Source organism: Toxorhynchites rutilus, chromosome 3 (genome assembly GCF_029784135.1).
Source record: "Toxorhynchites rutilus septentrionalis strain SRP chromosome 3, ASM2978413v1, whole genome shotgun sequence".
NCBI lineage: Eukaryota > Metazoa > Arthropoda > Insecta > Diptera > Culicidae > Toxorhynchites > Toxorhynchites rutilus.
This window is the reverse complement of record NC_073746.1, coordinates 59,405,776-59,421,210: the sequence shown is the minus strand read 5'-3', so window position 1 is coordinate 59,421,210 and position 15,435 is coordinate 59,405,776. Positions and strand designations below refer to the sequence as shown.

Here is a 15,435-nt window from a genome sequence, read left to right as displayed (position 1 = left end):
GTCCGCATGACAAAATGTTTTGAGTACGTATATCGTCAAAAATGTCAAACTTTACGATGGAACCGTCAGATGGATTCGCATGACATCAGTGTTGCCAATTCCCGAAATATAAATAGTGACCCTCGTATAATACGAAACCATCTCACAAACATTGATCATTTGAGTATCCTGATATGCTGATGGTGAAGTGATTTTTTTTCGTTGCGGGTCACTGTAAGTTAAGGGGGTATTCCAGTGTAGTGGCACGAATTTCTGACGTTTCTCCGAGCAGCTACGAACAAATAAAATAAAGAATAGGTTTACTATCCATTGTATTATTGTTTATTTATCTTTATTTTATGTTATGTCATGGCGTACACAATTCCAGCCCTTCTGGCTGAAACCTGAAAAAATCTAACATATTCTGAATCAGTAAAGATGCCGCTATCGCATGAACTTCGGACAAGTCAAAAACATGTTTTTTTGATAGAATGACGGCCGTTTGAAGAAAAAAATGCTGTTTTAAACATATTTTCTTACATTTCCTAATTTTTTATTGAAAATTGAAATTGAAAAAAAAATTGAAAAAAAATATGATTTTTATTGGTTCATACGATAGAGAGATGCATACAGATTGTATTCATATGAATTCGACATATATCGATTCAGTAGAACTCGTGTACGCCAATTTGAAAAAAAAATAGTTTCGAGGAAAACGCGTTTGACGTGTTTGAAAAAAATGTATTTGAATGGCAAATCAAAACCCTTGATGCCATTTCGTGTATGTAGTGGAGTAGCCTAAAAACCTAAAGCAATTGTTGAATTGAGATTCTAGATTGTACAAGAATTACCAACTGATACTGGGATTCACAACCAGTGCACTATGGTCCAGGAGGTGCATTTAAGTGGAAATTAGCATCTAGAGCTCGACAGTGATTCTCTAGACAAAAACTGTCCTCAACAAAGTTGTTACATATAATAGAGCGCTCAGTTTTATGTTATCAAAAATAGGGTGACCAAAATTGTCGATGAAATGAAAAATCTAACTTTCTTATCTTTATAGATAGAGGTAAACATAGTTCGGCAATATTGTAGCTCTGGTTATTTTAAGTAACTTTGTGGAACAATATTTCTTTGTATCTCTACAAATATAACGATATAACGCTTTTTTTTAGGTTGAGTTAGGGTTACCATGAAAAAAAAGGTTTTTTTGCTCTAACTTTTATATGTAAAATTCTACATCAAAACTGTCTTTGAATGATCTTTAGAGCTTTCCAATCCACGCATTTTACGGTGCATAACTTGTATGTATCTTAATTCTACTCAAAGTTATTGATGTTTTTTCCCCGAAAACATGACCTTTTCATTTGCTTGTCGTTCTTTTTGGGGTAAACATAATAACAAATTATTGATAGCATTTTAAAGAGCACATTTGACTCTACATAAGGTGAAACTATCAAAAGAGTGTTATTTTTTGTATTTGAGTAAATTTAATTTGAAATTATGAGTTTTTGCATATAAATGAACAAGTTGCAATTTTTAAATGCATATAGTAAGCGTAGACTTTAAAGCAGCATCACTTCAGTTCAGTCTTATAGCCACTCAACATGGAAGTTCAAAGAAGACACATTGTTGATTTCCTTTTTCGATGGACGAAATATAGAAGACGTTATACAATTATTACGAGAAAAATTTCTGACTATTTTCTTTTTCTACAATAAAATATATTTATTGTATAAAAAGAAAAGCGGGGACCGACAAATTATCAAATGCTTCCTGAATAGAAACCGTATGAAGAACAACTCGGGGCTCGACGTGTTATTTTTTAGTAATATATTGACATATTTTACTGGCGATGAGGTGATTGATGACATTATTTTACCAAACTTTTGTTGTTCCTATTGTTTTATTCAAATTTATTTTTATAATCTTCCGTATGTACATATTAACCTGCTTTAGTTGTTATAATGGAAATTAAATTCATAGCAATAAATAAAAATCATACAAATAAAAAACTACAAAATCGAATGCTTAGCATTTTCCGGAATCAGAAGATCGGAATACTCTGGTGTTCGCCTATTACTAAGAGATAATACTGGATCCGAAGCTGTTGCGAAGCCCAGTTCTTCGGCAGAATTTTTTTCTGTAATGTCCCGAACACGGTTACGCTTCATCCTTTGGCTCAGCATTTGGCATTTCAGGCACTTTCTGGCACTCAAAACACATATATCTTGGCATTTTTCTCGTAATAATGGTATAACGTCTTCTATATTTCGTCCACCGAAAACAAAAACAAAAATGTGTCTTCTTTGAACCTCCATGTTGAGTGGCTATAAGACTGAACTGAAGTGATGCTGCTTTAAAGATTACGCTTACTATATGCATTTAAAAATTGCAACTTGTTCATTTATATGCAAAAACTCATAATTTCAAATTTAATTTACACAAATACATAAAATAACACTCTTTTGGAAGTTACACCTTATGTAGAATCAAATGTGCTTTTTAAAATACCATCAATAATTTTTTATTATGTTTGCCCCAAAAAGAACGACTAGCAAATGAAAAGGTCTTGTTTTCGGGGAAAAAACATCAATAACTTTGAGTAGAATTAAGATACATACAAGTTATGCACCGTAAAATGCGTGGATTGGAAAGCTCTAAAAGTCATTCAAAGAAAGTTTTGATGTAGAATTTTACATTTAAAAGTTAGAGCAAAAAAACCTTTTTTTTCATGGTAACCCTAACTCAACCTAGAGAAAAAGCGCTATATCGGTTATTTGAAGAGATAGAAAGAAATATTGTTCCACAAAGTTACTTATAATAACCAGGGCTACAAGATTGTCGAACTATGTTTACCTCTATCTATAAAGATAAGAAAGTTAGATTTTTCATTTCATCGACAATTTTGGTCACCCTATTTTTTATAACATAAAAATGAGCGCTCTATTATATGTAACAACTTTGTCGAAGACAGTTTTTGTCTAGAGAATCACTGTCGAGCTCTAGATGCTAATTTCCACTTAAATGCACCTCCTGGACCATAGTGCAGTGTTGCCACACGTAAGGATTTATCTGGAAAAGTACAGATTTTTTCATTATTTTTGGTCCAGATTCTGTACGGTACAGAGTACAGATTTTTGTGAAAAAGTACAGACTGGTACAGATTTTTCCGCGTGTGGAATTTATTACATTCGAACAAAACAACTTTAAGGTACATGACGACATTCACGCGACGCTTGGAGAGATTTAAAAAAAAATTAATTCATGCTAGTATGCACTCTAGATTAAAAAATACTATGTATAAGCATTATAAAACACATGAAGGACTTGCAAATGTAAATGTGGTATTTGTAGTAAATAAATGAGTATTTTTTCATGCTAAATTTCTACAACGAATATTTTCGATGGTACTGATTTTTGGTACAGATTTTCGGACGAACTTTACAGATTAGTGGATTAGTGAAACGTTGCACTCATACTCTTGTGGAAAATCATCGCAAAGTTTTTGAATGAGTGGGGAAATTTAATCATATTTCGCTGAAGTCAGATGCTGTTCTTGTTCAACATCCTCCATGGTGGGTAGCGCTAATGTTAAAAGAGAAACTCAAGAACAATGATGATGGAGAGGTCGCGAATTCCATACCCATCTGAGCTGAATGCAGCGTGGAGGAGAGATTTGTACCAGATCCCAACTCTGGAAGACTTGGCTTCAACATTTAGTGGCGCAGAGTATTGTACAGTGCTGGATTTGAAAGATGGATTTTACCAGTTGGAATTGAATGATGCAGTATGCAGTTTCAGTACACCTTCCGGAAATTTCAAATTTGTGCGACTACCGTTTGGATTAAACGTATCAGCCGAAATATTTCAAAAATGGAACGAAAACTTCTTGGGAGATCTGAATGGCGTAACGATTTATATTGATGGCATATTGATATTCAACGCAAAGAAAGTTCAACTCAGGGCGCGAAAAGTAAGGTATATGGGCCTCTTATTTTCAGCGAAAGGAATGGAACTGGATCCAGAGCGGACAAAGGTGATTGTGGAAATGGAGATGTCAAACAACACGAAAGCATTGCAGCGAATCTTGGGACCGGTAAACTAGCTTCGGAGTTTTCTTCCCCGTTTAGCTGATGTGACTACACCACTAAAGGAGCTGCTAAAAATGGTACGGTTTTCAAATCAGAAAAATGATTACCTTCGTACCAGTGCTGAATGTTTTTAACGAGCGCAAACATATTGTAATCCAAGCTGATGCGTCCAAATGTGGGCTTGGAGTGTGCCTACTACAAGACTGGTAAACTGGTAGCATATAGTCCCAGGAGTCATTCAGCGTGCGAAAAAAAAATATGCAAAGAAATTTTTAACCATTATCTTCGCGTACAAAATGTATATTATTATTTACGGACGAGAAGTGTGCAGACCGACCATAAAGCCATAGTATCGCTAATGAAGAAATCTGTTTCAAAAATTCATGCATCAAGGTTGTAGCAAATTAAGGCAGTATTCTAGTCTAGAATTTTTTTTTAAAATAAAAAAAATCCATCATATTTCTGTCGTTTAGGCATTCAATAATATACCCTAGAAAGGACTCATAAAAAATCCAATTATTTGCCGAGTTAGAGCCATTTTAGTGATGCGGTATCTAACCTGGTACGGCCATAACAATGAACTTCAAACAAGTTTTTCTCGAAACTAGTTTTTCCAAACTGGCGTACACGATATCTCAAGTTCTACTCAACCGATTCATGTCAAACTTATACGAATAGAATCTGTATGCATCTCTCTATTGCAACCTCTAAAAAATTATATTTTTAAATTTTACTATTTTAAAAAAATTCGGAAAACGTAAGAAAAAAACCAAACTGAGGTTTAAATCATTTTGGTTTTCAAACGGCCCCTCTTTTTTTTTTGAAATATATACTTTTGACTTTTCTGAGGTTCATTCCCTAGCCAGAATTTTCACCTGCCCCCGGGCTTCTGAATGCCAAAGGGGGACTAGGCTCTGCGGAATGCACGTATCTGCATGCTCGTGCTGTTTCAGTCCTGACCGAGAAATTGTCGGACAATCGCGCAGGTGCTAAGGATGACCGACTTTTGGATGCCGGCCAATTCCTTCTCCATATTCAACACCTTTAGCGCTTCCAGAAGTGTCTTCGGGACAATTCCAGTTCCAGAGAGAACGACTGGAACAATTCTTGGGACCTCCCTTAGCCCCCACAGTTCCTTGAGCTCCACGGCCAATGGTCGGTACTTGCAGATTTTGCGACCGTGGGTCTCCTCCAGATTCTGGTTCAGTGGAATAGCGACATCGATGATGGTGACTTTGCGGTCGCTCTTGTCGTAAACCATTATATCTGGACGGTTGTGGTGGATCGAGAGGTCGGTCAGAACAGTGCGATCCCAGTACAGCTTGAAACGGTCATTTTCCAGGACAGGTGCAGGCAGGTACCGGTAGTTTGGTACGTTGTCTTCCAGTAGAGCACATTGGAGCGCCAGTTGTCGATGAACAATACGGGCCACGTTGTTGTGGCGCTCGGTGTAGGCTGCGTTGGCCAAAACGGGACAGCCTCCCATAATGTGCTCTATGTTTTCACCTGGTTGATGGCACATCCGGCAAATGTCATCAACGTCTTGATGCCAGACGTACCGCCTGCAGTTTCTCGTCGGCATTATCCTGTCCTGGATGGCTATCATGTCGGCTTCTACTACTGAAGAGAGTTCACCACGCGTTAGCCACAGATTAGATGCGGCCTTGTCGACGTGTGGCCGATCCAGTTGATGGGGGTGGGCACCATGCACTGCCTTCTGCTTCCAAGCTGCAATCTTCTCCTCCACTGTCTGCAGATTGCAGTTGAGTTGGTACTCCGCTTGCGCCAAGTGCAGAGCGCTGTATCCTCTGTCGGCGGCGCAGACAGCCCGGTATAGCGCGTTTTGGTTGGCGCGTTCTGCGAAGTACTCGCGCAGTTGTCGTACCTGGGCAACACACAGTGCAGATATGACGACTATTCCAAGTCCCCCTTCTTTGCGTGGCAGTGAAACTCTCTCCAGTGCCGATTGAGGATGGTGCATTCCGGCCTCTTTAAATGCTTTCCTCATCCTCCTCTCAAGGTCCTCTAGGTCAGTTTTGCTCCATTTGACTACACCAAAACTGAAGGTCAGCAGGGGAACCGCGAATGTGTTGATCGCGCGTACCTTGTTCCCCGCGTTGAGGAAAGTCCTCAGGACACAGTTCACTCGACTCAAGAACTTGTCTCGCAGCTCCGTCTTGATGTCGGAGTGACGAATCCCGGTGAGCTGTCGGAATCCAAGATATTTATAGGATTCGCCACGAACCATGTCTCTTATGAACTCGCCGTCATAGACCTCGTAACCTCCGGATTCGGTAAGCTGCCCTTTCAGCATATGGACACAGCGGCACTTGTCAAGGCCGAACTCCATGCAGATGTCCCTGCTTATGTCTTCGACAACCCGGATAGCTACACCTAGACGCTGACGTGAATCAGCGTAGACCTTGAGATCATCCATGTAGAAGGTATGGGTCACTTCTTCGTGGGCGCCGTCGCCATACCTTATTTTATAGCCATGACCGTTTCTATTGAGCGTCCTACTGAGGGGGTTCAGTGCCAGACAAAACCATAGCGGGCTGAAAGAGTCGCCTTGGAATATCCCCCTCTTTATCTGCAGCGTTCTAGACTGCAACACATTTTCCCCATCACTGAGGTGCAGAGACGTACTCCACTGCCTCCTCGCATGCTGCAGGAACCTAACGACGACGGGATCAATTTTGTAGAGCTCCAATACCCGGACGAGAAACGAGTGAGGTATGGAGTCATAAGCCTTCCTGTAATCGATGTAGGCCATACTTAGGTTCCGCTGGTTATATACCGCCTGGCCGACTATGGCTGCGTCGATGATGGCCTGGTCTTTGCAGCCATGCGTATTTTTCCTGCATCCTTTCTGCTCTTCTGCGATGATGTGATGCTGTTCGCAGTGAGCAGAAACTTTGGCGGTAATTATGCTGCTCAGTATTTTGTACAGACTCGATAGGCACGTTATCGGTCTGTACTTTGATGGGTTCAATGTGTTGCTGTCTTTCGGGAGGAGGAAGGTGACGCCACGGGTGGCGAATTCAGGAAGGTTGTGTGGGTCACGTAGCACCTTGTTGAAGCACTCAGCTATCTTTGGATGTGCGACGGTCAGCTTCTTGTGCCAAAAGTTCTGGACACCATCGGGGCCCGGTGCTGCCCAGTTCCTCAGGTACCGCGAGGCTTCGCGGACATCGTTCTCTCCGACGATGATAGCTGGCATCTCTCCAATTTCACCACAACTCTCCTCCTCCCGTCTTAACCACATTTGCCCGTCGCGATGTTCTACTGGGGTCTCCCAAATACCAGCCCAGAAGTTCATCACATCGCTAATATCTGGCAAACCTTCGCGGTAGTCGGGCTTCTCGTCGCTAATGTGGTCGTAGAACGCTTTCTCGTTATCTCTGAACATCCGATTTTGTTCCTGGCGCTTTGCAGAGTCAGAGTAACGTTTCAGCCGTTTTGTAAGGACGCTCAATTGCTGTACCAGTGTGTCGAGTTTTTCCGTCAGCTGGTGAGCTCCCAGCTGGCGAAGTTCAGTAGGCCGCACGATCACAGCAACTTGGCGACATAATTTCACCGATCTGCTGCCTCTTTTGTCTTTTTTATTTTTTATTTATGTTTTTTAGGTTTTTTAATTTTGTTTTTTTAAAGATAGATGAACAAATAATGATATAATAGATTTTAAAATTACTCTTTGCTTTGAATTCACGGAGCTCGAAAAAACGTCCAAAATTCGTGTCTCTACACTAGAATACCCCCTTTAGATAAAGCTTTCAAAGTACCAGCTATGCCCGGCAAATACATGTACCTAGCCAATTTTCTTTTTAGAGCGCATATCAATCCAAAAGAAAAAGCATCGACTAGTCTAGATTACGTGGGCATCCTATCAACGTTTCGGAGGGTAAGGCGGATTTATTTAGAAATGAAATACTTAAGGATCCAGTTCTTTTCAAATTGTTGCAACTGTACCGCTGTGGATGGCCCAATGATCACTCTAGTTTCTCTGAAGAACTCCGGTACTGCTAGCAGTACAGAGATGGGATGTATGAAGACGATGGATTGCTGTTCTTGGGGGAAAAATATTAGTTCCTGGAAGCATGAAACGCCAAATGCTTAACTTACGAAACGAAAAAACGAGCTGCTAAAATCATTTTCTGGTCCCGGATGAACCAGATATAGATACAGAAATAGAGGATACGATTTCAACGTGCGAAGTTTGTGAGAAATTTCATATATCGAACGTCAAGGAATCACTCATCCTCTATCGCATTCCTGAACGATGTTTTGAGCAATTAGTGATTTCTTCGATATTGGAGGGGAGACGTTTTGCTGATGGCAGATTACTAAATGAATCCATTTAGAGAGATTCTTTGGAGGAAACTAAAGATGAATCAGCAAAAGATGTATGTGAGGCGTTCACTCGCATCGCAAAAAAAAATCGCATAAAAAAATCGTGCAAAACTTCACCAGTAGCTTCAAAAAATCGTGTTAGGTACACATTTTGAAAAAAACTTTTTTTGTGCGGTAGATAGGGACCGCATAAAAAAAGTTTCCTCAAAGAAAATAACTCAAATCCACTCCGTTCACCGTTCAATTTCTTTTTGTTTCCGTGCTTTGCGATGGGACAGGTTGCCTTTTCGGTTGCGCGTGGCTGTTTCATGCTTTTAGTTGCATGTCGAAACGTGTTGCTGTTAGAAATCATGTCATGCAAAAACTTAGAAAAACTTTGAGCATTTGGTGGGAGGAGGGGAATGATTTCAGAAATGGATAATTGAGACGCAATGCAAAATTTTGTGCAAAAAAAATAGTCCATGCGACGTCAATGGGGATCGAACCAAGGCCGGCTGGAATGCAAAGTTACTTTACACGACCACGTTATCCATATAGCTGCCAGCGCTATTATGAAGGAATGTGATAATATTACACCTCATCATAAAATGAAGTTGGAAGGTGTTTCCTAAGACGAAGAACATGAACGAGAATATATCTTTTCTGTCTGGACCGTGTATTTGGCAAACTATACGAAAAGCTTTCATATGATTTCATTTAAATGTGTCTCCTGTTTCGCTGCCTCATATTGGCTCTAGCATATATATTATACAAATGATATACATGTATTGGGGAGTAGAACATTTTATGTTATCTTTCAGCTCATTTAATGTAATAAATCGGGATGCCAGAACATGTGCTATAAAATTAACTTTGGGTGTATCAGTAGGATTAAGATATTGACAAGTTCTGCATTGCAAAATATTGGTATTAATAAGCTCTAAAAGTCGTACTAAAACAATTTGGATGTAGAATTTTTAATATAAAAGTTAGAGTAAAAAACCCGTTTTTTCATGATTACCCTAATGCAACATAGATAGAAAGCGCCAAAACCAACTTTGTGGAAGATATTTGTTCTTTAGACAAAAACTGTCTCCCACAAAGTTGTTACATATGATAGAGCGCTCATTTATATGTTATCGAAAATAGGGAGATCAAAATTGTCGATGAAATAAAAAATCTAACTTTCTTATCTTTATAGATAGAGACATACATATAGATACATATGTAACAACTTTGTCTAAGACAGTTTTTGTCTAGAGAATAACTATCGAGCTCTAAACGCTAATTTCCACTTGAATGCATCTCCTGGACCATTGTACATTATGCAATGGGTTCAGCGAAAGGTGCGTTCTAACGGTGAAACGAATGATGCGGAAGTGTGCCGACGATGAGATAAATTTCTATTATGCGTTGTTAGAGTATAATTTACGTTATTAATTTTATTACAAAAATGCCTTCGTCTACACTTTTTTTTTCTCCGATATTCCTCTTTCCATTCTCCTATCCATGCTTTATACAGTTGTATTATTCCTTTGACGACAAAACAATATTTTCTTCATCATTTAAAGACAAAACGTTTTTGAAAATAAGATTTTCGTTGCTTTTATAGAACTACTTTGAATTTGCAAATATTGCGGAAAGCACTTAATCTAGCAAGTAAATTTGTATTCTAATTCATCCCCTTTCGAAGACTGCATAGCCATGCATCCAGTGGATTTTTCTCTTCCGAAGCAATTACATGGAATGAATCTATTTTGACCCTTTTTACTATCGGAAATAAATTCAAATACTTCTCTTTGCAAAAGCAATCGTTTTCCCTAGTACATAATTAATTTAAGTTTGCAAAACTGTCTATTGATTTACTATTGTTCATTATTTGTTAAACTTATAGAAATAATCAATGACGAAAAAGTAATAATTCATTCAATAAGAGATGTTTCTAAACACTCACTTTAATGTTTAATTGTAAGCATTTGGAAGTTTATTGAATTCGTTATAAATTTGTTACATATATGTTGTCTCAATCCACAAAAGTTTTGGAAAAAGAAAAAAAAAACTTAAATGAAAACAAACTGAAATTTTTTAAGGTATTATGTTATTAAATTACAAACTCTTTTCATGACACGTTTAATAATCATCTGTAGGTGCTTTTCGTCAGCGGTTCTCATCGAATCGCTTATTAAATTGCATAACAAATAATATTTTTTGAACATCATTTTTTTCTTCCATGTTTAACATGGTAAAGCAACATTTTCACTCAGCTGATTCTTTACGAGTTGAAACACCAATCAGATAGTTACAATTACTTATAAAACAAGTGAGAAAAATGTATTTCACAAAGAAAGCACTATGAAAGGAAACCCGTTTTTTCTAACCAATGTTGCGGCTCAGTTTTCTCGGAAACGGTTAAACCGAATCGGACGCGTCAAGTTTCATTTGAAAGTTTCCTTTAGAGTTTTATTGGAATCGGTCCACGGATTCCACAGATATGGCCGGAACAAGTTCTGGGACCGTAGATTCCAGAACCCAAAACTACACAAAAATCCTCCATTTGGGTTATCAAACTTCATGATTTTTCAGAACTAGCTTATGTGTGATGAACTCAAGCCTAACTAGTTTTTGACCACATTAGACTAGTTTTTGACCACATTAGAATAATCCTTGCAGATCAAACTTTAGATCGAGATATGAGAAATGCACGATCACACCTTTAGATGGATTAATCCCAATTTTGTACCCTCAAACCCTTGAATTATCATTGAAATGACCGTAGGTAAAGAAATAAGTGAATTTCCATACATTTTCGTGTATAGTACTAGAAAATATTGAAAAAATAGATTGATCAATTTTATCTCAAAGAAATGGTATAAAATTTTCCGCCTGAATACTAACGTTTAGAGATTTTTTTCAACAAAACACTTCAGAAGTTTTGTGACCTTAGCACCAATATGGGTTTAAAAATCGTTAGGTATAAATTAAACAAAAACGCCCCCGGTTTATGGTACCTTCATTCATTACATATGTACGCATCACATCAATAGAAGAATTAAGTGACATACTCCAAAATAAGGTACCTCTAACTTTAAAATTATGCATATCTCATCTCCATGCGAGTGTAGTTTCCAGTAAAGTGTAAACATTTCAAGTGTGTGAAATAATAAAGAAAATATTTTTTTATGATGCACAGAGCTCGCTTTGCTAGTCATTCGATAATTTACATTGAAACACAAATCTCTCTTGGTTCGAGAAAAGGTGACGAAAGGGTCGTGTTATTAGTGATAAGCAATAAAACAAATAATCGCAAATACGTTTCAAGCGACTTCTGAGAATAATTCGTTTTTGTAGACAAACCTATAATAAAAACAGTTCCAATGGTTTCTATCGATAGATCGATATTTTGTACTCACGGTAGGCAAGGAATCTAAGCAGACCTGATATTCTAGAACTTGCAGGACTGAGGGGCGATGTAATTTTGTAAACAAACCAAGAAACCACCAACAATTGGTGTGCACTCGAGCATTTATTGGTGTCGTTTCTAACTTTTCTCAAGCTTTTTTGAATGCAAAAACGTATTTGGAGTTATTTGGAATTATTCAGTAGTTTTATGTAACATAACCATTAAATGATATTCTTGAATTCAGGGATGTTTTATTTTGACTGGGCCTAGAAAATGAGAAAATATTTACGAACATGATAAATGTACCAATGAAATAGTAGATAGAAGCCATAGAGGAAGTCATTACTATTTCATAGTCAAATATAGTTTCGGTATTACATTTTATTTAAGATTCATCGCTCCACAATTTCGTATTAAAAACAGTACAATCGCATTCTTAAAAGATATTTTTTAAACTCTATCGGAAAACTCGAAAATAACTTCATAGATCGTAGGTCTAGTCAAATAGTATGCCAGAGGTTTTTATTGTTTTTTGGCCATATTCCATTTGAATATATTCTTTTTCAAGCGTTTCATGACTAAACTGACTTTTTTCTGATGTACTTATTCGATTCCTAACTCAATTCCATGCTTCTTCAAGTTCGAAGACACCATGTTACCGTGCCAAGAGAGGATCTATTCAGAACGCAACAGATACGGAATAGCTGTGAAGGAAAGCAATGAGCAGAGCTGAGGGCCCCTCGTAGCCAGTGTTATTATTCATTAATCAGCAACCTTGACTACGGCATAGTTTGGACCATTTTATTGATTCGTGCATTTTTTGTGCCGTTTTTTGAAGGTCGACGATGATAGTAAAGTGAAATTGATAAAAACACACATTTTTGTTTATGCGATCTCACTTTCTAAAGCAATTCGTTAGTAAAAAGTTAAAAGGCGCTGGCAAATCTTGGACAGTCTCGCGACATAGTCCGGTCCTTCAACACGCTAGAGAGATGACAAACTCGCAAAAGACATGCTCCTTGATGAAATATATGTGCCCTATAAAACTCAACATTCATTCATTTTCCTAAATATTCACCGTACTAGACAATGAAATTGAACCCCAACTTGTTATTTCACTGTTCGACATAGTGTATATCGGTAGAAATAAGTGCAGGAGTATTTTTTTTGTGTTTTTCAAATGATGAGACCAAGGGGAGAGAACAGGTAGGGAAAACTAACGCCAGCAGGGTTTTGACGCCCTGTAGCAGCCTAGTCAGGTCTGGGCTGGTTTTATTCGCGTTTTTTTTCTCCAACGGATTCACCAGGATACCGCGCAGCAATTCGAAGGTAGGCTCACCAATACCCCTGCATTATTGTTTGGCAGCAAAGATAGTGCAAAAAGGCGTAGTATTGCTGCATATTTGGTTTTATATTATTGTTTGCTAGCCGTATGTTCGCGATTTGGTGTCGTGTCGCGATTTTATGATTTTCTATACCTGTTTATGTGGATTGCTGTACGACGGAAGATGGGGGATCTACATTTAATTTAGTTGGAGTTTGGCTTCGTCCAATCGTAGACGTGTGCTGCAGTATGATTCTTTTGTACCTTCCGTACATACGTGCGTTTTATTAGCCGATGACAGTTCAACTGGATGGCCTGTTCGAAAAGATTCGTCGGTAGCGAGCTCCGGATTTCTTATGGTAGTATACAGATGAATGTTACGTAATTTTCTCCTTGTGTACAAGATGGTATTTCCGACGAAGAATAATTAGCACTGAAGCGCGCTACGCAAGGATAACATATTGTTCGCGCAGAAACGAACTCAGTAGTTGCATACATGTTAGCTGCAGTATTGCAGTTAATTGTACCAGTAAAGTTCCTTTGTGACCATTGATACTGCAAACAGTGCTCTCTAGTGAATATTGGCTAGTAACGTGTCAAGCTTAGGACGTTTCCCAAAAGATGTCGGTGCGAGTGTGAATTTTGCCACCTGCAAAACATTGCAAAACTGTGCAGAACATAACAGCTACTACAGACGTTGCTACTGGAGGTTGTGAAAAACCACCCATACTACTAATTGCGGAGAGAAGACGTGCCACTCAGTGCAAACGACGTCGCAGTACACAGTTTGAAACCGTAGAATCCGCCCTGATGCTTTGTCCCGAATGGCTGGAGGAAGTGTTTCAGGGTTCAACCGAAGCACATTCTGAACATTGTTGGAGATATGCGCAAGGACTTTATTACTATCTAGCACTGAGAATACTGCAGCAGGGTATGTCGCTCACCAAGGGTTGGAAAATTAAGGTAATGAGTTTCGCCCTTGGGAATGGTACGTCCCCCATTACGCTGTGCATCCGATCGTGTTGAGGAATCTCTAGTCGTACATAAATGCGATAGTGTTTGTTGCGGGGTGGGTTGGCGAGTCTAATGTTCAATATATGTCAGACACATTCGATGCCAGAATCAAATTTCTGACTAGAAAAGTGTTTGTTTGCGAGTATTTGAATTAAGGGCCAAACCATATAGTACGTTTTGTATTAGGTGTCATGAGTGAGCGCCGTTATTTCGAATTGAAAGAATGATAGACAGGCGATTGAAGTATTAGTTTCCAGTATTTGTATGTCAATACACTCCGTTTCATAACTATAGTACCACTCTATTTTCTTGGGTTTCCATTGATATAGAGGAGATGGTTCCCATAGTCGAGTGGTTAGCGTCACATAGTATAGGGAGCTTCGGATTCGATCACCGTTCTAGACGGGGTTTTTTTTTCGTCAAAGAAAGATATTCCGACGTTTTCTTGTGCACGCATTTTCTTCGAACCTGCCACTCAAAATATATTTAAGGCCTGTTATTTGGCATAGGAATGTCCACCACATTCTAATGGAAATGATGCAAGTACGACTACGTTGAGACGATGAATTTCTTTTTTTTCAAGTGGTACACTATGGAAACTTGAAAACATTAAAAAAAAAATCTGATCTAAAATTTTCTCTGGGATATCTAATTTACTGTAGTTTTTGTTCCAGGTTTTTCCGATGCTTCGTTCCAAAGTTACAGGCCAATTGGTGGACCTAAGTCTTTGCGTAAGGTGCTCGAATCCAAAATTTAAAACGCGTTTCTCTCAAAATTAAGTTTTGCGAACTGGCGGGAATTCTACCTCCGGAACGGTACATCCGATTTTCATGAAATCTTTTTTCCCAGATTCTTACTAAATTTTCTGTAATCGTACTTAGGACTTTTTTTTATTTTTTGAAAAATAAAATTTTGGTAAATGTTTTTGTCTCGATTTTTGAGACAAAAACGCAACTTTTTGAAATAGGACTATGTCTTTGATTTCTATATAGGGGGTCCCCCTACGAAAAATGTAACGATTCATTAAGAGTTTTCAAATGCATATCACTCAAAATATGTTGTGTTATATACCATTAGACAGGAAATTTATCCAGCAATTTTTTGCTTGAAACACTAACAGAAAATATAGTAAAAAAAATTAAACAATTTGACGATTGAAACGGGTATGTTTTTGCCATTGCACTAATCACTCGCTTTCCTCCCCGACACAACGAGCAATTTTGTTGCCTACATATGGTCGTAAGCTCGTAAGCTCGTAAACGTAAGCCTTGCGAGTCCATACGTGTTATGAATTA

The 15,435-nt window shown here is 38.3% G+C and overlaps 1 protein-coding gene across 5 annotated transcripts in view; it reads left to right on the top strand.

Annotated features, from left to right (window-relative positions):
* Positions 1-15,435, top strand: part of LOC129780537 (serine/threonine-protein phosphatase 6 regulatory ankyrin repeat subunit B) — a 176,997-nt gene that overhangs the window by 40,898 nt on the left and 120,664 nt on the right. Inside the window, exon 1 of one of the 5 annotated variants that reach the window (XM_055788900.1) lies at positions 13,352-14,089. The exons of the other annotated variants lie outside the window; for them this stretch is intronic. Within the exon in view, the coding sequence (XP_055644875.1) occupies positions 13,937-14,089 (153 nt within the window). The 5' untranslated portion in view covers positions 13,352-13,936. Of the gene's footprint in view, positions 1-13,351; positions 14,090-15,435 lie in introns of those variants that run through there. 5 annotated transcript variants of the gene reach the window in all.